At 39.1% G+C, this 22,836-nt stretch overlaps 3 protein-coding genes and 1 long non-coding RNA gene across 9 annotated transcripts; 1 reads left to right on the forward strand and 3 right to left on the reverse strand.

Moving 5' to 3' along the window:
• Positions 1 to 1,003: 1,003 nt before the first annotated feature.
• Positions 1,004 to 4,820, reverse strand: LOC103992374 (rho GDP-dissociation inhibitor 1). The gene is made up of 5 exons (XM_009412046.3): positions 3,165 to 4,820; positions 2,971 to 3,037; positions 2,331 to 2,549; positions 2,101 to 2,225; positions 1,004 to 1,358 (listed from the first exon to the last, which is right to left on the reverse strand). The coding sequence occupies exons 1-5, from the start codon at positions 3,456 to 3,458 to the stop codon at positions 1,278 to 1,280; spliced, it is 786 nt and encodes a 261-aa protein (XP_009410321.2). The 5' UTR covers positions 3,459 to 4,820; the 3' UTR covers positions 1,004 to 1,277.
• A 149-nt stretch (positions 4,821 to 4,969) lies between these two features.
• Positions 4,970 to 10,994, reverse strand: LOC135617645 (serine--glyoxylate aminotransferase-like). The gene is made up of 6 exons (XM_065118084.1): positions 10,835 to 10,994; positions 8,860 to 9,121; positions 8,295 to 8,579; positions 7,692 to 8,058; positions 7,281 to 7,491; positions 4,970 to 5,266 (listed from the first exon to the last, which is right to left on the reverse strand). The coding sequence occupies exons 2-6, from the start codon at positions 9,062 to 9,064 to the stop codon at positions 5,129 to 5,131; spliced, it is 1,206 nt and encodes a 401-aa protein (XP_064974156.1). The 5' UTR covers positions 9,065 to 9,121; positions 10,835 to 10,994; the 3' UTR covers positions 4,970 to 5,128.
• Positions 10,995 to 11,759: 765 nt separating this feature from the next.
• LOC135617644 (beta-1,2-xylosyltransferase RCN11-like) lies at positions 11,760 to 17,674 on the forward strand. The gene is made up of 3 exons (XM_065118082.1): positions 11,760 to 12,489; positions 14,835 to 14,984; positions 16,513 to 17,674. The coding sequence occupies exons 1-3, from the start codon at positions 11,830 to 11,832 to the stop codon at positions 17,233 to 17,235; spliced, it is 1,533 nt and encodes a 510-aa protein (XP_064974154.1). The 5' UTR covers positions 11,760 to 11,829; the 3' UTR covers positions 17,236 to 17,674.
• Positions 17,675 to 17,760: 86 nt separating this feature from the next.
• LOC103992377 (uncharacterized) lies at positions 17,761 to 21,329 on the reverse strand. Of its 6 annotated transcripts, none has more exons than XR_010488800.1 (4): positions 20,889 to 21,329; positions 19,940 to 20,824; positions 18,436 to 18,854; positions 17,761 to 18,185 (listed from the first exon to the last, which is right to left on the reverse strand). It is a non-coding gene; the product is annotated as an uncharacterized LOC103992377 (long non-coding RNA). The 6 variants fall into 6 exon arrangements; XR_010488801.1 differs by lacking the exon at positions 17,761 to 18,185 and having other exon boundaries at positions 18,267 to 18,854; positions 19,940 to 20,374; positions 20,503 to 20,824; XR_010488803.1 differs by lacking the exon at positions 17,761 to 18,185 and having other exon boundaries at positions 18,267 to 18,854; positions 19,940 to 20,067; positions 20,209 to 20,824.
• Positions 21,330 to 22,836: the final 1,507 nt, after the last annotated feature.

Below are 22,836 nucleotides of genomic sequence, written 5' to 3' on the forward strand. Positions count from 1 at the left end.
CTTATACTTATGGAAGTAAAAAATTTAATCTCATTCTTTCCTATGCTATCAACTCTATTGATTGAAAAATTATCGGGTTTATTATTAAGCACATGTCGACCTTATCTCATTTTAATTTACTATTGAGCACATGTGATATTTCTATCAATAGAGTCAACGAGGTAAGGAGAAATAAAATTAAATATTTTAATTTTATAAGTATAAATATTCGAATATAACTTTTAAAAATATAGAGATTTAAATACTAAAGATAACTAATTATAAGAGGTGATATGTAATTATTTTTTCTTAAATTAATACTGTACATTTATACCTCTTATTTCGCTTAATTGAGTTGAGGGAATACATGCGCACTATTTTTTTCAAAAGATATAAAAAATTATTTTTTATTACATTAAATAACATACATTTATACATGGAGTTGAAATTCAAATCTATCATTTGTGTAATGATGTGCTAATTAATTGGAGTGTTAAAATATTATGTTCAAGAAGTGATGACGTGTAAAGTGAGAGAGGAAAAGAGAATTATAAATATATGGCGTATATTAACTAAAGGGGAGAGACTAATACAAGATTCAAGCTTAAATTTATTTCAAAATCATAATGAAGATTGTGACCAAGTAATCCTTAATCCCAAAAAGTTAAAATAGAAATCAATTTCTATTAAATTCTAACACTTAATATTCATATATTTTGGCAAATAGGCCAAATTTGGGTGCTTTGTGAAATCCTTCACCGGTATATATAAGATGACAACCTCCAACAAGAGGTGCAATAAATTGCAGCTTAATTAGGAAAACGAGAGGTGAATGAATTCTCAGTCTTTAGATATCAAAATCTTCACTATGAAATAAGTGATGCCTCCCGATGATATACACCCACACTGTTGTCGTCGTCGTCGTCATCGTCATCATCATCATCGTCATAAAATAAATGAAAGAGAGGCACTTAATTGATGAGAACCAACCAACATGGCTAACACTACAGAAAACTGGCAAGCATGTATCAACACACTGAAGAAGCCAATTAACTAATAATAATATACAGATGATTGAATCTCACAAAAAGGAAATGATGTTGAAACAATGGAATGGGTTCCTTCAGATGCAATGGAATTGCACATTGGCATTCGAAATGAAACAAGAGATCACAGAAGACAAGGATAAAGAAGAGTACACTAAGCACACTGATGGATAATTCTCCCTCATGAGTTATTTTTAGCCTTTTCTTTCTGTAATTTTCTGAGATTTGTTCAGAGCTGCTCAAGTAGCATTCTCATCCAGTTGATGGCCACTCCCTACGTATGTCAAAGCTGTAATTGATCTCCAAGTAGCACTTGCCATCATCATCGACAAACTGATACAGGAAGGTTCGGTTCTTAGTAAGCAAACTGCAGTCTCAGTGTTCAGCTTAAGCAACTCGATCAGAATGTCAACGATTACAACACAATTTAGTGTTTCTACTTAAAAGAAACAAAAAATAGAATTAGAATTACTTCTAATTCTAGAAGAAGAGTGTGGTAATTGAACAGGTTAACAAAAGAGTCAGCACCTCTCTCTGAAACTTCAACAAATTTTTTGAAGAACAATTCGGTCTGTCGCGGCAGTGATCCAACATGTCCTGATGATTTCTAGTGATATAAAACTTCATACAATTCAATATTTCTACTACTTATCCAATATATTGGTCATCTAAATACAGTTAAACACCCACCGGTAAGCTTGGTGGTGTGTATTCAGACTCTTTCTGAATCCTTGCTATGGCACTTTGCGCATCTATTGTCAGTTCATCCTCCATGGTGATCTACCACCCCTATATGGGTCTGATGTGCCCATATAGTTGACATGAGCATCAATGAAGTTGCCAAAATGGCACTGACATGGCTTTTGTTTCTCTTTTTTCAAGAAAAGGTGGAGATCCAGTGGCTACCATTTTGTTTCCAGTTGACATGACTTTTTGATATCCAACATTACATTTCCATCATAGATCAAGAATTAGCAACTAATTACATTCAAAAAACACATAAAACCATTTGAGACTATATCAAAATGCTCTGCTACAGTGAAGAATACACCAAAGATCTAAAAGGCTCAGATACCTTAGTTCTTGCAGAATATGATCCTCTGGCAAAGAGACCAGATGGGGTTGTCTCTTCTGGAGTCTCATATGTGTAAGGCTCCGGCTGAGGACTGAAGGTACCAAGCATTTCTTTTGTTCTTTCCACTGTATTAGAAAATGGAAGTCATCAATACCAAATTGTTTGGAGAAAGCTTTTAGAATCAAGATTTCAATTCCAAGAAGAGTTCAGTAGTTAGACATTAAGCTCACCCTTAACACCAGTCTTCCAAACTGTGTTTGTGTATCTCAAGCCAGAGACAATGTTGTTGCTGACGGCAAAGGCGAATTTGAGTCTGTAATGGCTACCTTCCTTCAGAGTAAACCACACACCTTTGGAATTAGGGACAACAGGAAGTGGCAGGACAATGTCAGGTCGACCGGGAGAAAGGATGGAAAGGCTCAGGATCTTAACTTCTGGCTCCAAGTTTTCTAGGAAGAACAAATCGATAAACTGAGATGAAGGAACACCATGCCAGCCAAAGTAAAAAGAAGGAACAATGCAGGTTGCATATCTCAAAACTTCAGTAGTAGAGAGGAAACTCAACATATAAAGACAACTTTGAATGCCAAAAAGAACAAGAAAAATAATTTTATTCTCAGTCATCAAAATATGTATCATTTTCTGAATCTTATGGAAGCTTAAAGGTATATGTAGTGGAAGAAAGAATGTGACAGACAGGCACAGCTCAAAAGACAGTTGATTTTGAGAAAGATCTCAAACCACCAATTCCTCTGCAAGAAATAGAAAGATTGGAGAAAAAGAAGAGGCACTAAATTTGAGTAAGAAAAGAGGCACTTTGGAACAACTATAGGGAACACCATAAAACAAAAGCAAAGGAAGTGTGCTTACCTCCCACAGAATTCAAATCGACGCTTCCCAAAAGCTGCTCCTTCCACCTCCTCAGGCTGTCGTCGTCCTGCACCCGAAAGCGATTCAAGAAGATGACAGTAAGAATAACCCATACTTCACGGCCATAGCGAGAGAGGAAGGCCTGATGAGTTAGCAGATGGAAGCAAAGCAGGGGAAGAAGAATGGAGGCAGACCTTGTCCTTCTCTATCTCGGTCTTGAGGCTGACCCGAGGACCCAACTCGATCCCTTTGGCACCTTTCCCCTCTTCATCCTCCTCCTCCTCCTCAGTTCCATAAAGAGACATCTCGCTCATCTGCCTGTTGAGCCTCTCCTCCTCTCCGGCTTCCTCACTGTCATGGCCGTTTACCCTCTTCTGCTCCTCTTCTCCCTCCTTCCCCATCAAGATCGCTCCTTTCTCAGCAATCTCTCCGCTGTCCTCCAAACCCAACATCTTAGAGCTGGAGAGAGCTCCCGTGACCAACGACATGGCGCCCCCAGCTCATGGACAACAGAGCCAGAAAAAGAATACGAACACAAAAAACAGAACAGAAACAGAGGGCGAGGTATCAACCCAACCACTAATGTCGAGGAACACAAACGAAGACTCTCTCACAAACGCAAATGAGAGACCCAGAAAAGAAGGGATAAGAGAACGGAGATACAAAATACTGGCAACTTGAAAGATTTCCTGCGTGATAAGCAATAAAATACGAAAGCTTAGACTAGATTTGGGCTCAGAACAGACGGAAGTCAGCAGCCGAGAAGCGCCAGCACGGCAAATGCAAGAACAAACAGAGACTAATCGAGAGAAGTTGAATTGGTGGAAGAGGAAAGGATGTAAGAAAGGTGGGTGTTTTCTGCATTGAAAAGGAAGAGGAGAGGTGTGCAGAGAACGTGAAGGCCACTTCCGGAGAGAGATTGGTTCCAGAACAGATGCATCTTGAGCACTACAAATGAGTTTTAGTAAGCTGAGTCGCATATAGTTGTGGGATCCATTTTTGTGCGCAGCATCAACATCTTGTTGTTTAGATCTTGTAGTTTACAAGACTGTATGAATGAGACAAGGACAGGGTGTGGATCATTCTATTCATGTCATAATTTAAGGCTCTGAGAATTGTTCTACTGCAGAGAAGGTTCAAGATTCAGTAACAAGGTAAAAGAAACACAAAAAAAATTAGAAATCATGAGAAGATTTAATTGTCAGTGGTTTAATTCTATCTTTTTCACCATCTTTTCAATCCAAAGAAATCCATTTTTTCATCAGAGGTTTCATCAAGAACAATTGTGTTGCTCCTCAATTTTTAGACATACATGTTTTAGATTTGTCATGATGAAGTTTCATTTAATGTTTGTAGAATGTTGGATGAGTACCAACTCAAGGGATTTCTTCCTAGGAGAAATCACTGTTTGTCTATGGAGCAAATGAGTCCATGACTTCATGGTACCCAATACATAGATCTGTGTGACTCAGGATTTCCTGTAGAAAAGAACAAAATCCATGGAGCCATGAGGTTGAGTGTGGATCTTAAATCATCATCACTGTGACCACAGAAACAAAGGATTCATGTGACTACAGAACATGCCAATGGTATCTCTTTCAAGATGATGCAGGCCTTCAGTTCAGCCAAAATAATTTCACATGGGACTCAATGCAAATCCACAACCCTGAATCATTGTTTTGAGGGTCAAATATAAATCCTCAACTCACATCAGACTAATGGATGAGGGAACATGGCATGCATCTATTTTTATTGAATACAACTGAAGGTTTAATATACAATAATATCACTGATTGATGCTTCAAATGTAAACATACTTTAATGGAGCATCATTGAATCCTTTAAAACAATCACAACTTAGAAATAGTTAATCACCACAATTATGGCTTTGGATTACCTGTATTAGAACAAAGATCTCTGAGAGATCAAGTAACTCTGGTAAAAAGGGTCCTTAAGCAACTATGAACTCATGCATCATAAAATTGATGAAGAAGCAAAATTAAATATAGTAAACAGATGATTTACTGTTATGCAAAGTCAAAGGAATACAGGGATCATGTATCTACCAATATACATTTAGGGCTGAGACTCCAAAGAGAGCACTAATTGTTCTGGTTGCTTCTTGGTTCAGGCATGGGACCAAATTGATAAGGTGTTGTTATATCCGAGAAGAGATCATAGGGATGGTGTTCTGAAGGTAAGCAGCCGCTGCAGCCACTCCACTTCCCAGCTTCACTGGGTATCCTACATCTCTGAGTACCATTTCCACACCACTCAAACAACCAAGCAATTGCAACTGCAAAACTCAAAAAGAGGATGGTCAGCAAAACACAGTAACAACTGGCTGCATTACCTACCTATAGAGCAAAAACTTCTGGTATGAAACTGTTCTACCCATGAAAGTGTATACAAGTTCACATGAAAGCAATGCAACAGAGTAGGGAAAACTACAGTGGAAAACAATCTATGCGAAAGATCATTAAATGGTGGATTTTAGAGGACAATGCAATCTGTCCCAATAATAAGATTTTGTTGCCAGTAAAAGTACATGAATTTTTAACTTAGCATTCTTTTTAATCAACTAAATCCATCATATTTTCTACTAATAATAATTATTGGTTTTTTTTTGTGAATTCTTTTAGCAGAATCTTTTGTGTGAGTTTTCCTCTTTATCTTACTCTTCCCTTTCGAATCATCCAATTTTTAGTAATGGATCAATCGCATAGGCTACTTTGCCTTCCCACTCATTTTTTTCTTGGATACTTTACCTTGATTCCTTGCTCTGAACTACATAATCTTTGCAAGATGCTTGAACTAGTTATAATTGGAATAAACAATTACTTCATGCAAATTAGTGGCATTGACCTGCAGCATGTGATAAAACAATATTTTTTAGTTTTCATCACAGAATAACAGATGTTAGTCGGGATTCAATTTGCCTTAAATACTAACTTTAGCATATTATTGGCATCCCCCTGATAAAATGAATGACATGCTACAAATATCTAGTTCACAGCAATATGCAAACACCACAACCCTCATGCTTATGATGAAGTAGATAGTAACAAGATACGCAATATAATGTTATTTAGATCACCTATTTGCATACCAATTCTAACATAGTTTTCAAATTAGTCACACTCATTCTCTTTAGTTTAACTTTAAAAATTCAGCAGATAACTATCCAATCCTACCTGATATAATCGGTAACTACAGTTTAGCTGTAAAGTAATCTGCAATTCCAAACTAACAGCTATCGTATGATATGATATAACATAGCTAATTAATGATGGACCTTGAGGCATCATTAGTCTAACACAATTACATGGCTAAAGAAATTCTCAGCCTAGACATGATGTTATATGCTAAAGAAAACTATTTTAGTTCACAACTTCCACGCAACATTTTGAACCCTAAATCATCCAAATAAACCATCAGTTTAGTGTAAAGATAGTCTCCTTTAGCATCTGAAACTGTTAGATGAATTTTCAAGTCCATAAAGTACAAGAATGATATCAAGTATCATGATTGCACCTAACCTTATCTTTTGATTGATCATAGCTCACTTCTAATTGACATATGAACTATTACAATGAATAACACTCAGTTTAGTTCACTTGAAGATAACTAACACAAGATATCTCAATCAGAAATAAAGATGTAGGAGCAAGTTTGACACAAGCAGCAAAGCTAACCATTGATAAAGTGAATGACAGGTAAAACTGATCTGAAGCCTAGATCTCAAGTGTCAGTTTAGGCCATAACTCAATTAACTTAACTCACAGTGGAATAGTTAGCAGCAATGCAAATGCAAGAGTCACCTAGGAAATTTAATGAAAAATGTACCTTTCAGAATCCGATATCAGAAAAACACAGTTTTATTGAATGTCTTGCGAACATTTGTGAGAAATGGAGATAAAAATGCATACATGCCAGAAATGATTATATTCATATTGGTAAATTGGTGACTGCAGAATATTTAGGGGAGGCAAAAATTGATGAACGTGCTGTTTCTTTAGCACATAACAATTGAAAAAATATATATGTAAATTCTTCAACCATAAGATAGTGAACTATGGAATTATGAAACTGCTAAAGTAAACTACGAATTCAGTACAAACCCAAAGATTAGAATGGAACAAAATAAGGAAAATTCATTAATTTTCCTAGTTTGAGTCTAGATCTACCTCCAACAAATGTTAGAAAGAAAACAATTGCCTCATGTTTCATAAATTCAGACACATACACAAGATTCTAGTTAGAAGAGAAGCAATATTACTAAATAAAAAAGGGAAGAAAGGAAGCCATACATCATTAAGGTTGCCAAGGTGTCCTATCCTGAACACCTTTCCTGCCACTTTATTAAGACCAAGCCCTAAGCTCAGATTGTATCGTGCCCACGCTCTCTTCACAATATCAGAACTGTTAATATGGTGTGGAACTACCACAGCAGTGACAGTATCACTAAACCATTCCTCCTTCTGTGTACAGTTCTTCAAGCCCCAAGCCTCAACAGCAAGCCTGCATGTTCATCTTCTTTCAAAAGAATGAAATTTTGCAATCATAGTTTAAGAATGCAGCAACTACCAAGAGTTAAATTACTGAATTGAACAATTCTTTTGGTTTTCTAGTGTTTCCCACAAACACAAAGACTGAAGGTATTACAGTTGACAGAGAAAAAATCTTGAGGAATAATACATCAACTGCAACTATTTGTATACCTTGTTGCTTTTCCAAGTCGGCTGTGCCTTGCGATCACATTGTCAAGGCCTTCCTCAAATAAAAGATCCAAAGCAGCTCTGAACCCATACAGCAGTTGGATGGAAGGTGTGTAGGGCCAATAAGTTCCCATTTTATAGAACTTCAAGTAGTCATTCCAGTCAAAGAAAACCCTTACTGATTTGGCTGACTTAGCAGCTTCAAGTGCTTTAGGACTAGCACAAACAATTCCCATGCCAGTAGGCATCGAAAGAGCTTTTTGTGATCCTGTCAAAGCAACATCAACTCCCCATTCATCCATGCGGAAGTCAATAGCACATATAGATGAAACTCCATCCACAAGTAATAATGCAGGATGATTGTGCTCATCTGCAAAGGCAAAGCTATAGCATCAGCATAATATAGACCATCAAAGAAAGAAACAATATGATCACAAATTGGACAAAATGATAAAAACAAACACGTTAGAAGAATGTGAGAAAACTCCAACTCGTGAGAAAAAAAGGTAGCATCCAAGGCATATATGGAAAGATAGGACATCGGAAAGTATATGTAATGAAAATCAATAATCGGAGAATTAATCTGACGAAAATTCTTATACATACCGAGCAGTTTCCTCACAGTTGCCAGATTATTGGTGACTCCAGTTGCTGTCTCATTGTGAACAATGCAAACAGCCTTGATTGAATGAGACCAATCAGCTGCTAGTTTAGATGCCAATGCATCAAGATCGGCACCTCGTCCCCACTCACTTTCTATTACATCGACATTGAAGTTGAGGCGTTGTTGTTGATCAATCCAGAGAAGACTAAATTGACCGATGAGAAAAGACACGATCTTATCACCAGGTGATAGTGTATTTGTAAGTGCACTTTCCCAAGCCCCAGTACCTAGTCAAAGAACAGTTATCAGAAGAAGCTTTATACAGTGAATTTCACCCCAGATCAAAAAGAAGACCACAAAAATGAAACTGAAGTCAAAATTTATGGACAAAATAACTATACTAGAGTTGAATACAAGAAGGATATAATCATGGTAATGATCTTCGAAGATAGTTTTGCCTACCACAATTGGCCAATAGCACTTAACAAATAAAGCAAACCATATATCATGTAGCAAATCTCATGAAACATGTCTTTCTTAGACATAGAACAGAGAAGAAAACTATACCTGTTGTTGGTATCAAGAAGGGGGTACCACTTGTCGTCTTGAAGATCTTCTTAACGTCCTCAAGAAGTGTCTTTGTTAGTGCAGGCACAGCAGGGGAGCGATAGTCCTCATTGTTCCTATTCATTGCCCTTATCACTGGCTCGGGGATATTGACAGGCCCTGGAACAAAGAGATGGTTCCTCCCAGGTGCATAGAAGAAGTCCATTTTTCCTTTTGGCAAAACTTCCTGACAAAGAAGATGGCTCTACTCAACAAAGCCCACCTAAAAGAGAAAATGAAGCATATTTAGCTCTTTCTCATTTCTTATGCTTCAGTTCACCAAGTGCAATGTCTGTTCTAGTGATGCAAGAAAAGAAGAGCAAGCAACAAATTTTAATTATGCAAGGGCATCACAGAAGAATATAGGACAAAGATTATGAAGAACAAGTTAACAAAAAGAAGCTTCTTTCCTCTTTTTCTTGAGCTTTTGATTTCATTAAGAGAATGACAATGTTCTAGGGTATGTTCTCTTACCAATTTACTTACAGAAGTTGAGTCATAGTATCCAGTGGAAAGAAACAAATGAACCAAGAATTGCTTTTAGAGAAAGTTTTCACTTGTGTAACTTTTTTCCTCTTCCATTAACTTTTTGATAAAATTAACCATTTTTATAAGAACTGCAGTAGATGTGAGTTATGAAATGAAGCTCGGGTATCTAGGACAATCACAACTTAACGAGAAATTCATCAATCAAGACAGAAAAAGATTCCTCCAAGTATGCATCTTCTGATAGACATGAAAAGATTTTCCTACTTCATTGATGAGCTTATCACATATAAAAGTTATATTAATGTCAATATGCTTGCTATTTACTAGTCTATATATTTTTGCATGTAGACAACAGTACATATAACTAATACCAAATGACATATGTGGACAAAGGAATACATAACTTTGCAACAACATCAATATCAAACTCCATGAAGCAACAAAGATTTTTTTTCTTGATAAAGAAATTTATTTTCACAACCTTAAATTCATCTCGTCATTCATTTTTTTATAAATATTAACTATTGTACTAACATTTAGCTTTGATATTCACATCATGCACAAACAAGAGAAATATATGCTGCAAACATCTGTGACAGATTAAGAAATTAAGCTGGACTCAATCCACACTCATCAAGCCCAAACAGATAACTATGTCCCTTAGATTTGAGATTTAGGAAATGATACTATCAGCTCCATCCAAGATAAGCTATCTTAGTATGAGAAGGTATACGTAGAGGTGGTGGGTTGTCTAAAGTCTATAGCTGATATCAGTGACTCTGTTTTGTCTACATAAATGAATCTATGCTATTATGATTCCATTAGGTTGTATTTCGAGTAAGAAATGATTGGAACCTCCAACTCATCCAAATCAAGAATCTTGAACCAGATTAGCCTACTACTAATCAGTCATCAACATAAGGTTGAATTATAAGTAGAAAATGCCTCACTCAAGACTGCTCTGCTTGATTTAATCATGGTTGAAGGAATTAATATTAGGTCCAATCTCATCCAAACTTCAACTGCATCAGTGTTTTCCAAGTTCTAACCTAAACCAGGCAATGTTGAACTAGTGAGAATATACTTATTAGCCAAAGGCCAATAGACTGAAGTTATGTAGCCAATACTCAAGAAGTGAACAAGGAAAATGATTTACCCATGGTGAACCCTTCAACAGAAGTTCTAAACAAGATTTGGCCGCAGTAAAATGCTTTTTGCAGTACAGCATCGGCTCTCACAAAGATGACATGAATTTGATATGATTAAGAGAACCAGTTTACCAGTTAAAACAACAGCTTAATACGGTGAGATGCAGAAATGAAAATTAAAGCTAAAACCAAACACAGACTTGTAGAGTTCCAAAAGAATTCCTCTTCTGTGTGTGTTGTGTGTGGATTACCATAGAGAGATAGATAGAGAGAGAGAGAGAGAGAGCGTGTGTGCGTACCCTTCGTCCACCTCCGGATTTGCAGGAGAAGGTGAGGCCAGAGGAAAAGCCTAGCCTTGTATATGAAGGGAGGGCACAGAATGGGGGGTGGTGCGACGCACGCGAACGAGCAGGGCAGCGTCAGCTGGGTCCCAATCCGAGCTCTCCCCGACGTGGGCGGATAAGAGGATTCCTGCGGCGGAGAAGTCCTTGGAAGGATAAATACGTCTCTGGGTGAGTATTGAGCTGTGGTTGGGATCATCCGAAGGAGGGCAGCCACAGCTCGAGGATTCATCGGCCGGAAGGGATAATGGGCAGCCTGCGAGCCACTCACGTATCCCTGCGCCCGAGAGACCACCACGTCAAACCCTTCCCACAGGATAGATAGATAGATAGAGAGGGAGGAAGCGTCAGGCTGCTGGTTTCGTACGTTGCATGCTTATCGTTTCATGTCATCATTTCTTTTCGGGATAAACACCCGTTTATTGGGTAATCAATTGTTTAAAGAAGAGGATTAATATTAATCCATCAAATATAAGAAACCTCTGCTTTTCTGTGGTCAAGAACACCGTTTCCAGGCCAGACCAAATCACCCGAGAAAAACACCCGGCTGACGTGGCACCTCAAGGGCCCACGCGCATGGCCACGTCGAGTCTGCTACCATGGTCAACGATATGACTCGATCGGTGACGTGGTTGGCGACTCCCGTTCGATGATTTCTTATACTGTTTCCCCGAGACGGACGGTACCTACGCGGATACCGTTCTACTCCTGTGAAAGGCGACTAAGGGCCCCACCTTTACGGCCACTGTGCCGGGTAACTAACGGACGTGTGGAAGGGTTCTGCGAGTATGCCGTTCTACCCTGTGAGAAGCGACGAAGGGCCCCACCTTACGGCCACTGTGCGGGGTAACTAACGGACGTGGAGAAGGGTTTTCTCTTGTGAAGCATGACCTCTCGTGATGTGCTTCGTCTGAGTCTCGGGACTCGCGTCCTGTCTCAGTCCGAGTTGAGAGATGAGTCGGCGGCGGCGAGGGCTGCTGGCCCGCACCGTCCTTTTCCTCTTCGCCCTCAATGCCGCCTCATTCGCCGTCTACTTCCTCCTCCACCCGTCTAACCGGAGCCCAACCGCCGCCGACCCCTTCCTACCCCTCGAAACCCTAGCGATCCGCCACAAGAACGCCCGATCCACCCTCAAATCATGGCCGTCGCTCCCCTCCTTTCTCCCTTGGAGGCCCTCCCCCGCCCCGCCCCTCGGATCCTGCGAGGCCTACTTCGGCCATGGCTTCTCCCGCAGCGTCGACGTCCTCCGCTCTTCCCCCTCCGATGTCAATGGCAGGGGATGGTTCCGGTGCCACTACAGTGAGACCCTGAGGAGCTCCGTCTGCGAGGGCGGTCGGATTCGGATGGATCCCGCGCGGATCCTAATGTCTGACGGTGGGGAGGGGTTGGACGCCGTGATCGGGCGAGGAGAGGAGGAGGAGCTCCCCAGGTACCAGCCTGGGGCGTTCCAGATCGACAGCGAAGGTGGCGACGGCGGCGGGGATGGAAAGAGGGCCATAGACGAGGGGTTCCTGGAGAAGTACCTGCCGCATGGTGCGGTGCAGTACCACACGATGCGGGCGCTCATGGAGTCCATGCGGGTGGTCGGCCATGAACAATTGGATTGCACGCAGGTAAGATATTTGGGTTCATGTATCTGTTCTAAGATTACCTATTCAAGGTTTGTAATTTCAATCCTTCCGACCATTGGTCTGTACGGTATGCGGTATACTAGGGTGTACCATCTTGGGTTCATGTATCTGTTTTAAGATAACCTATTTAAAGTTTGTAATTTCGGTTCATATTGATATATCGACCAATGGTCGGTGCGGGTCGATACTGCAAACCCAAAAAATTAAAAAATAACTTTAAAAACATCTGAAAGAAAAAAAGATTATGGTTTTTAAGTTGAAAATAAATATAAATTTAGTATAATTTTAGCAATAATAATCTAAATTAGAAAATAATAGTGACACATATCTTTTTCGAGCTTGGAAGAGTAGCTTCGTTGTACATTTTGAACCATCCTTCTGTTATTGTTGAATTATCTACAAAGAAATGATTTGAATTATTAGATGTAAGTGAAAATGAATTTGAGGGAGTTGAAGAGATTGAGAGAGTGATATGAGTTGAAGGAGGGTGGAGGAAAGGGTTTAAAAACCCTTTTCCTATGGTTCAAACGGTCAATTTTGCCATTTGAAATAGGATGATCTCAGCCCTTGATCGATAACGGTCGGATTTTGACCACTATCGATCGGTACAAACTCTGTATTGCTCGATACAGGATCAAGTTATGGTACCACCCGAGAGAGGATGGTCCGCATATCGGTCTCTTGTCGGACCGATACTTACCATCAGTATCGAGCGGCACGGGTTGATACTGCAAACCTTGGACCTATTGTTCAGTTAAAGAAGAGTAATTGGAATGTTTAGCTTCTCCATAAATGTTCATAAATTAATGTGAAGATTGATATTAATACCTTACTATAGTTGAGGGCTTATCAATAGAAGAGTAAGACTTACGGTGTCTACCTGCTGCTCTGACTCATCATTTCACATAATTCCTTGTTCCAGGCACTCTTTGTTTCCTGTTTTTGCTTTGGTTGTAAGACTAAGACTGTAGGCTTTTCAGATATAAAAATGCTACCAAAAACAAATGGTAGTGAGTATAACGAAATGGCTAATAATTGAAACGAGAACATACCTGCCTAGAGTGCCTCATATGGCATGACTATCCTCTTATCACCCTAGTCTTTGCTGAGAACATTTACAAACTTAACGTTTCAGAATCTTATATTCTATGATTCTTAAAAGACATCTTTTTGAAGTAGGTCATCTCTGGCTTTGTTCAAACTGCATTGTTGAGAAATCATAGAGAGTTTGGATGGGATTAGGGCTCCAGAAATAATAGGCCTGGGTTGAGACTATTAATTAAGTATCCAGCCTGTTGATTAGAGTGGCTATGTTTGACTTCAAATGAACTACATCTGTTCTGAATACAAGGAAAGAGACAAAGAAGAGATTAGGCCATCCAACAAATTTAAATAATTAACATTTATTACAAAAAAATAATTACAGATTTTGTTAATTGTTTGACTCAAATTTATAAACTTGGAGCTTTTAAACAAATTAAGACAAGAAGGAAGAACCTTCTTTCTTGGAAAAATCATTATTCCACAAAATCTTCTCTAAACAAACTTCTAGAACTCCTCAAATCCAAATCCTAATCACTTGAAAACTTTCCAGATTTAACTATGCCTAGCATAGGTATTTATAATGCCAAGATGACTCAAGACTACAGCAACACCATAAAATAACAACTAAAAGTTACAACGAGAATACTTTCAAAAGAATATGAAAGTATACTTGAAGTCAGATTGGACGATGCTAATCCTGAACTCACCAAGTGAACTTCTTTACATCAAAATTATTTATTGTTTGAGTTATCAGAGTTTGGTTTGACATGTCTGATTCAATTTTATGAAGCCAAAGTGTGAAATCAATATCGCATCTGAAAAATTCTACTTTGCAACATTCTGAAATCACTCTTAATGCAATTAAGGAAAATAAAGTAGCAAACCTTATCTGTGAGCTCTTACTGTTGAGGAATAACTCTGCCATGTCATCTCATTCTTTGGAATGAGATCATACAAAGCAGTAAGATATTGTTTCCCAGTAAATGAATGCTTGTTTCGGGCAATCAAACCAATCGACAGCACCATATTCTCCACCAAAGTTTAGAAGATGGAAGTTTCATATGGTTCTTGTGCTTGAACAATTGTATTATGATTGTTGATGTATGAATAATCATAGAGATCTCAGGGAAGCAATGAATTTCATGCATTATTATTATACAAGGTGCACTAACATACACATTCATGCTACTGCATATTCAGGAAGTCATTTGGTTAAGTTACTATATCTTTGTTCAGCTACATCTTACTTCCTTAATTGATATAATTGTTACTTTTGTTTACAGTGGATTGAAGAACCAACAGTTCTAGTGACACGTTTTGAGTATGCAAATCTTTTTCACACAGTTACCGACTGGTATAGTGCATATGTCAGTTCTAGAGTCACTGGCTTGCCAAATCGTCCTAATCTGGTATTTGTCGATGGTCATTGCAAGGTGTGCACCTCATTATCACTTTCCTTATGTGGCAGTTCTTTGAAAATGACATTACTAGGAAAAAAATAAATAATGGTAAAACTTGATATGTATATCTTTAGGTTTATATTCACTATATTGAGTTATGTGTATATTTATATTTTACCTTGTATTCTGTTATGTGCGATAAATTCATACTCGTTATATTCTTTCTGTTGTGTATTTTAATATTATGTAAGATATTCTGCCAAACTATTTCGTGTGCATTCTTTTATTTTTTTTTCCTTTTTCTATATTTTTCTTAAGCCTTTTCCTCACTCATTCCTGTCTCTGATTCTCTTCTGCTAATCTGGGGGATCTAACTGTAATCTGACTGTTCATTCTTAAGTATACTAAATGGAACCTCCATGGACAATTTCGATACAGGGGCCGAGTTCCAATAACAATATAATTGGAGAGTCTGCACCACTCTGTTTCTTTGAGTTAAGAACCTGTCCAATGAATATACCAAAGTCAATTTCATCCTACCCTCCACAATAAAAATTATGGTTAGCTTCAAATAAACACTGACTTGATTAAGAATGTGGCAGACCAAAATAATGGGAACAAAATGATGGGATCTGGATCTAGGTTCACTTCTAGTAGATTTCTAGTCAGGGCCAGAAAGAGATGGGGGATGAGAGAATACCCTTTGGTATTTCATCCCATTGTTGATGTAATTCATGACATTGTTGATGACCACCCCATAGAAGGCCATGGGCACCCTTCAACATCCAAAAAGCACCTAAATGCCTGCAAAATCATTGTAAGCTCCTTCGAAGTCCCAAGCCCATTTGCTGCCGAGGTAGTGAGAAAGGAACAGTCACTATAAGGTAGAATCTGGTGGAAGTCCACTCTGGTGAGCAGGACCCTGGGTACAAATTGTAGGAATTGGAGTGAGTTTGGATTTTTGTGTTTTCCTTCTTGCTGTGGATCAACATTGTGTCTTTACATCACAAGCTCCTCATGCTTCTTATCCCATGTCAAAAAGTGAAGTTCTTCCATCTTCTATCGATACTATTCTGCATCAGTTCACAAAAACAAACCAGAAGATACTCCATCAAGACCTAAAATATGTTTCTATATGTGAAATTAATCATGGATAATTGTCTCCAAATATACTAGTGGATCTCCAAATCTTAATTCCAAAGAGTACAGGTAAACTAAAGAATTGCATGTGGATGATGTCTTTGTACAAATTGTGATGTTTTTATTGCTCATTATGATAATGAATCATATAACAAGGACATTCTCATTGAGATGTGTTTGTACGAAAGCATTCTTATTCTCATATTTATGAGCAGGATGTTCTAGTTTATACTTGTGTATCCTTTATCCATGATTGTTAAAAAAACTCAGCATGAGATTTTACATTACCCGGTAGCTTCTCTACGATCAGTTTTGATTATTTTGCTCCCTTGTGTGTCTGGAGTATCTTACATTTCTGAATGATGTTTGTTGCTTTCTTCTCGATAATTAATCAACCTTTTTGCATTGGTGATTTTAACAGACTCCATTGGAAGAAACTTGGGAAGCACTTTTCTCTAGTGTTAGGTATGCTAAAAACTTCTCAAGTCCAGTTTGTTTTAGACATGCAGTTTTTGCGCCTTTGGGCTATGAAACAGCTTTGTTTAAAGGGCTGACAGAACACATAAGCTGCCGTGGGACGTCTGCTAGTGATGTCCGTGAAGACCCTGATGTTAAAAAAACTGCCCGATTATCTGAATTCGGGGAGATGCTGATGGCAGCTTTTGGCATACTTGTGGAGAAAGATTTGCCGAGGAAGTCATCTGTGAGTCATAACGTGCTTTTTGTGCGTCGTGAAGACTATCTGGCGCACCCACGTCATAGTGGAAAAGTCGAATCTAGGCTAAGCAATGAGCAGGAGGTTTTGGACGAAATAAAGGTCTGGGCCGCCAACCAAGAGAGATGCAAAATAAATGTTGTGAATGGTCTCTTTGCGCATATGCACGTGAAAGAGCAACTGCAGGCTATTCAGGAAGCTTCGGTCGTTATTGGGGCGCACGGTGCTGGTCTAACTCACTTGGTTGCGGCAAGACAGAACACCAGAGTTCTTGAAATTATCAGCAGCATGTACAGGCGCCCACATTTTAGCTTGATCTCGGAGTGGAAAGGACTGGAGTATCATGCCATCAACCTTGCAGGATCATATGCCAGGCCAGCCATGGTTATCGATGAGCTTAGCAGCATAATAAGTGGTCTTGGTTGCTGAAATCAAAGCTACAGGAGGCTTTATGTCAACCTTCCCCTCCCCCTGCCCCCAGCTTCATGACCAAACAAACTGCTAGGTAACCTGCTTCACACTTGTTCCATTGGATCTCAACACCTGGTTTTCTTGAGTTGACTGATCCAAAGTTGCAGCCTGACTGCTTTCATTTCCGGTTCATGGTCTGATTGATTCTCAAGCCGGGTTGAGCTTAAAATCTTGAAACAAACTCTTTGCCAATGATTTCATCGATTGAAAGTTACTGCAGATTATTATCAACCCGGTTCATGGTCTGATTGATTCTCAAGCCGGGTTGAGCTTAAAATCTTGAAACAAACTCTTTGCCAATGATTTCATCGATTGAAAGTTACTGCAGATTATTATCAACCCGGTTCATGGTCTGATTGATTCTCAAGCCGGGTTGAGCTTAAAATCTTGAAACAAACTCTTTGCCAATGATTTCATCGATTGAAAGTTACTGCAGATTATTATCAACCCGGCAGATTATTATCAACCCGGTTCATGGTCTGATTGATTCTCAAGCCGGGTTGAGCTTAAAATCTTGAAACAAACTCTTTGCCAATGATTTCATCGATTGAAAGTTACTGCAGATTATTATCAACCCGGTTCATGGTCTGATTGATTCTCAAGCCGGGTTGAGCTTAAAATCTTGAAACAAACTGTTTGCCAATGATTTCATCGATTGAAAGTTACTGCAGATTATTATCAACCCGGCTTTGTGGATTTCACTTATGCCGGGCAATTGCTGTTGAGAACTATCTATCCTCCCCAGTACCCATCAACAGGCGATTTTGTACAGCTGTGGTCTGACGACTAATTACATTGATCGTATCTTATTGCCGCAACTTGTCTATGCTTTGCATCCTATGATCCACAGCTTTACATGCGTCAATTGTAAGCTGGCTCGAACAGTTTATGCAAATATTGGATGCCATCTATTCAATTGCGAACAAAAAATGTGTCAATTTATCCTGCTCAAAATATCATGATTGTAATAACGTACAATGAGAGGAAAATAACGCATTGCAAAAGTAATTTTATCTCTTGTCAATTGTCATCCCATAGAAAAGGAAAAAAATAAAATTAGGAATTCGTAGAACAGAGGCAACATATTGCGGACATCACTGCAACGCAGCAGTATCCAATAATCATAGATTAACCAAGATTTGGTGAGCAAAACTCCACCTGACAGAAATGTAGGAAGCAGCTCCCACTACCGAAAACTATTGAAGACAATCAACTGCAGCTTGTCGTAACCGGCAAGAACACCAGAACCAGCTACGGCACGGAGTTTGTTCGCGCCCAGCATCGTCGAACAGCTACTTGACAGCTTCTCCGGAGGTCATATGACACATAACATAACCACGTATACATTTACCTGAGTGGGAAAATAACAAATGATATCATTAGCTGTGTTCCCTCTCCACAAAGACAAAGCACCTTCATCTTTAATTGTTCCGGCAAAGGAGTCTGTACTTCCTTTTGTAAGGTTCAAAGAGGCGATCAGCAGTAGCACACGTTCAATAGTAGCTGCAGCCGTCTTTGAAACAACAGCAGAAACTCCTCCCATGGGGAAATCAATAGCAAAGCTCGCAACGCCTTTTCTGCTTGAGCATGGACAAAAATAGGTGAGGTAGATGTCTCAATGGGAAGCTCATAATAACTGCAGTTAAATATTCTAAGATAAATTTTTTGATATATGATTTTGAATTGTTTTATATGAAACTAAGTGAGAGACATGTACACTTATTTTATGGATATCGTCAATGTTCTAAAAATACTTGGTAAATTTTTTTCTAATTTTGAACTTGCTAACGAGATATTAAGATCTCTTCCAAAGAGTTAGAATCTTAAAGTAATTATAATTCAAGAAGCTCAAGACTTCAACAACTTTTTATTCGAAGAATTTATCGAGTCTATGATGATCTATGAAATAACATACAATATACATGAAGAATTTAAGAATAACCTTCAAAAGAATAATAAAGATTTGATACTTCAAACAATAGAATACCACTTGTGATAACTCAAAGTGACTTTGAACTCCTAATAAAAAAATTTAAAAAATTCATAAAATAAGAATCAAAGAATAAAAATGAACTTGAAAACAACACAATAAAAAAAAATAAACTTTGAAGGTCACTGGGCGAAAAAATTAGAACCAGAACACAGATCAAGAATGTAATTGTTTCATGATTACAGAATGCAAACAACAGATCAAGAGAAGTGTCATCACCACAGAAGCTACAAGATTCAAGATCTAAAACGCCAACAAATCTAAGAAACCCAGGACCCCAAAAGCCACATGTAGAAGGAAATTGCAAGCAAGAACCATGAGACAACCTACAAACCTTACGGAAAAAGAGATCTGATTACATATACTAAATCGAATATATAGAACAAGACGGCCCTAAAAACATTGCAGACCTACCTGATCGAACAGTTTTCTACAGGCAAACAACAATTATTTATACCCACCTCATCCGGATCGATCAAATACAAACACGAAAAAAAAGGAAACGAGAGTCATCCCTAGGAGAAAACATACATCTACCGAAACGAGAGCCACAGAAGTCGATCGATCCGCTCGGATCTTGTGATCGGTAACAGCATAAATGAAAAGAATACGAAAAAAGAAGACAAGATTACTCGAAATCAATAAAGAATCCACATGGGATTAGGGTTTCACCCTTCCGAAGCGTCTCCCCCTTTCCCCTCTTTTCCTGGGAGACGAGACAGAGAGGCGATAAGAAAAGCAACAGCGCGCGCGCGGAGGCGATTCTTCATGATTATTTGAAGTAGCGCACGTACGTGCGTCTGCGGAGATCATTGTATGCTCACCGTCAGATCTCATCAGAACACCCATAAGCGTCGGATCTTAACTCCTCGTTACTTGTCGTTGGGTCAAGAATACCATGGAACGCATTGGTCTACCTGTTCAATTACCGTCTTTCTTACCTGCCTTGTGAGTTCACATGACGCATGGAATCACAGCGGGGCCCATTTCTATGTTGAATCACGAGGCGGGTAGGCCCATTTCTATCTTCCACGGACGAGAGACGAACGCAACGGCAGACGGGAGGAACGCAAACGTTATAAACACCTTTTTAATCTGAGCCGTTCACTTTATTTGATCCATATACGGACGATTGAGATGAAATGAAGAGTCGGATGGACGGTTGTGGACTAATGTCAGCAATTTGACATTTCATGATATAATTACTTATAATTTTCGTCTAATTAATTAATTACCTGTAATTTCCTTCACCTCTATCGGATAAGGTGGATTGCGATACTCTCAGTCTCAGCCACTCAGTGCCGTAATGGTGGATCACCAGGGGACATCAGTAGAGGGTGAAGCCGTCGTCGTAGGAGACATGCCGCCCACGTCGACACGCCGGCGCGTTCTCGTCGTACTCGGCGCAGCAGCTCCATCTCTTCTTCCAGTTGGCGCTCCCCGTGTTCGGCCTGTTCTCCTTCGCGTTCCACCTGTAGACGATCACGCCGCTTCTGTCGCTCCACTCCCCGTCGATCCCCTGATGCGGCGGCGCCAACGAGAACAGCCCTTTCTCCCCTGCACCCCACGAGCACCGAGGTCAAACCTCTGCAACGGAATAGTACAGATCCGATGCATGTACCTGTCGTGTGGCCATGGAAGGAGCAAGCTGTGGGGGAGTTGTCACTGTCTTGGTAAAGCTCTCCGCATCTGAGGCATCTCTTCCTCGATGGCGCTTCCTGTTGCGTCGAAAGGCGAGGAGAAGGCGCTGATCTGATTGATTTCCTGTAAGGTTTTGTGGACAAGAAGTGGATTCGAGGAAGGCCGCAGTATGGTGAAGCCATGGGAGATGCTTGCTCTTTGGGTAGAGAGAAGGGAAGGCTATCTATGGCAGAGGTGGCGTTGAGGGAAACGAATCATACTCTTGGGGCCTGGTCAACGATATTGACCATGACCGATTCCCATGCACATCAACAGCACGTAAAGCCCGCCTTCACATGACGCAGTGACCATGAAACCTCTAACCACCCCGACAAACCATGCGAACCACCGAAACGCCCTATAAATCGCCCCCTCCCCATCCGCCATTCCTCCTCAGGCTAGCAAAGAAGAAGGAGAACCCCAACCCGCCACAAAGAATAAGTCTCTCCCTCTCATCTCTTCCGCCGGTAGCAATGGAGATGACAAATATCGCCTGCATTGTCCTCGTCGCCGCTGCATCGGCCGCCACAGCCCTGGCAGCTGAGGCCCCGGCTCCTGGTCCCGCCAGCGCGTCCTTCGCCATCACCCCCTCCATGGGAGCCGCCGTCGGTGCCGCCGCCTTCTCCTTCTTTGCCTTCTACTTGCAGTAGCCTCGTGAAGAGAGAGAAAGATCGAGAGAAGCGTTTCTTGATTCCTTGTTTCCTCGTTTAATTCTCTACATTGGTTTGATACAAACGAATGATCGGATGTTATTGATTACAATGCAATATTAAGTTCATTGTCCCATTTGTTTGGAAGATAAGAATGCCAACTTGAGTTGTACTTTCTCTTGGCTTATTCTCGATCGCATATGTATAAAGATTGACTAATAGCAAGGAATTATTAAGGTAAGATTCATTAGGAAACATTCTTGATGGGAGAAACTCTCTTAATAATTTATCCTATACCCTCTGCTCTCACCTATAAATAAACATGACCTCTAAGGACTAAAGACGAATGTCATATAGGACGCAATTGAAAGATTATAATTTCTCTCTCAACCTTCGATTCTTCTTACAAATTCACAATAGTTTTTGAATCTAAAGATTATGCTCTGATTATACAGATATACTTTTCAGATTGTATCAAAAGTACACATCATAAAAATCGATCTAATATTATTTAATCTTAATCCTAACATAAATTTTTTTTCGCATTACATACAAATATCATAGATTTTATAGTTACAGGATAAAAGATTTTTATAGAACAAACAATGCAAGATTAGACTTGCAGTGAGTTGGTGTGTCACTATACTCGAGTGGATGAAATGAACTGCTGCATCATGTTTGCTCATCAGGATAAAGGATGTTAATTGGACCTTTAAATGAAATCCAAAAGGAGATTGTGCATGCTTTTGTTTTATTGTTTTGATGCAGGAAACAGTTTTATTGTTCTATTCAAATTTAATCTTTTTATTTTCAATCCATTCTATAAGGAAGAATGTTGAAACATATTATATATCCTGCAAAAGTCATAAACCATAATTGTATAGACTTTCTTTGGGGTGTATATCCAAATAGTGAATATATATTTTGTATATTAATTTAAGGTTATTTATTCTCAAATTCAACATATTTTCAGCATGGTTTCTAAAGAGAGTCTAACGATATAAATATTGTTTGCATTACCTTAAATTTTAACAATAAAGAGACAACAATATCCAAAAAGTAAATGTATATTTGTCATTTATTTTTTATATAAATTTAGTGATATATATATATATATATATATATATATATTCAAATTTGATATATTTCCAGCAAGATTCTCAAGACAAATATTACAATATTCACTTATAAGTGTCACAAGATAGATATTATTTGTTTTACTGAAATATATCAAAACCA

This window comes from Musa acuminata, chromosome BXJ2-7 (assembly GCF_036884655.1).
Source record: "Musa acuminata AAA Group cultivar baxijiao chromosome BXJ2-7, Cavendish_Baxijiao_AAA, whole genome shotgun sequence".
Classification (NCBI taxonomy): Eukaryota; Viridiplantae; Streptophyta; class Magnoliopsida; order Zingiberales; family Musaceae; genus Musa; species Musa acuminata.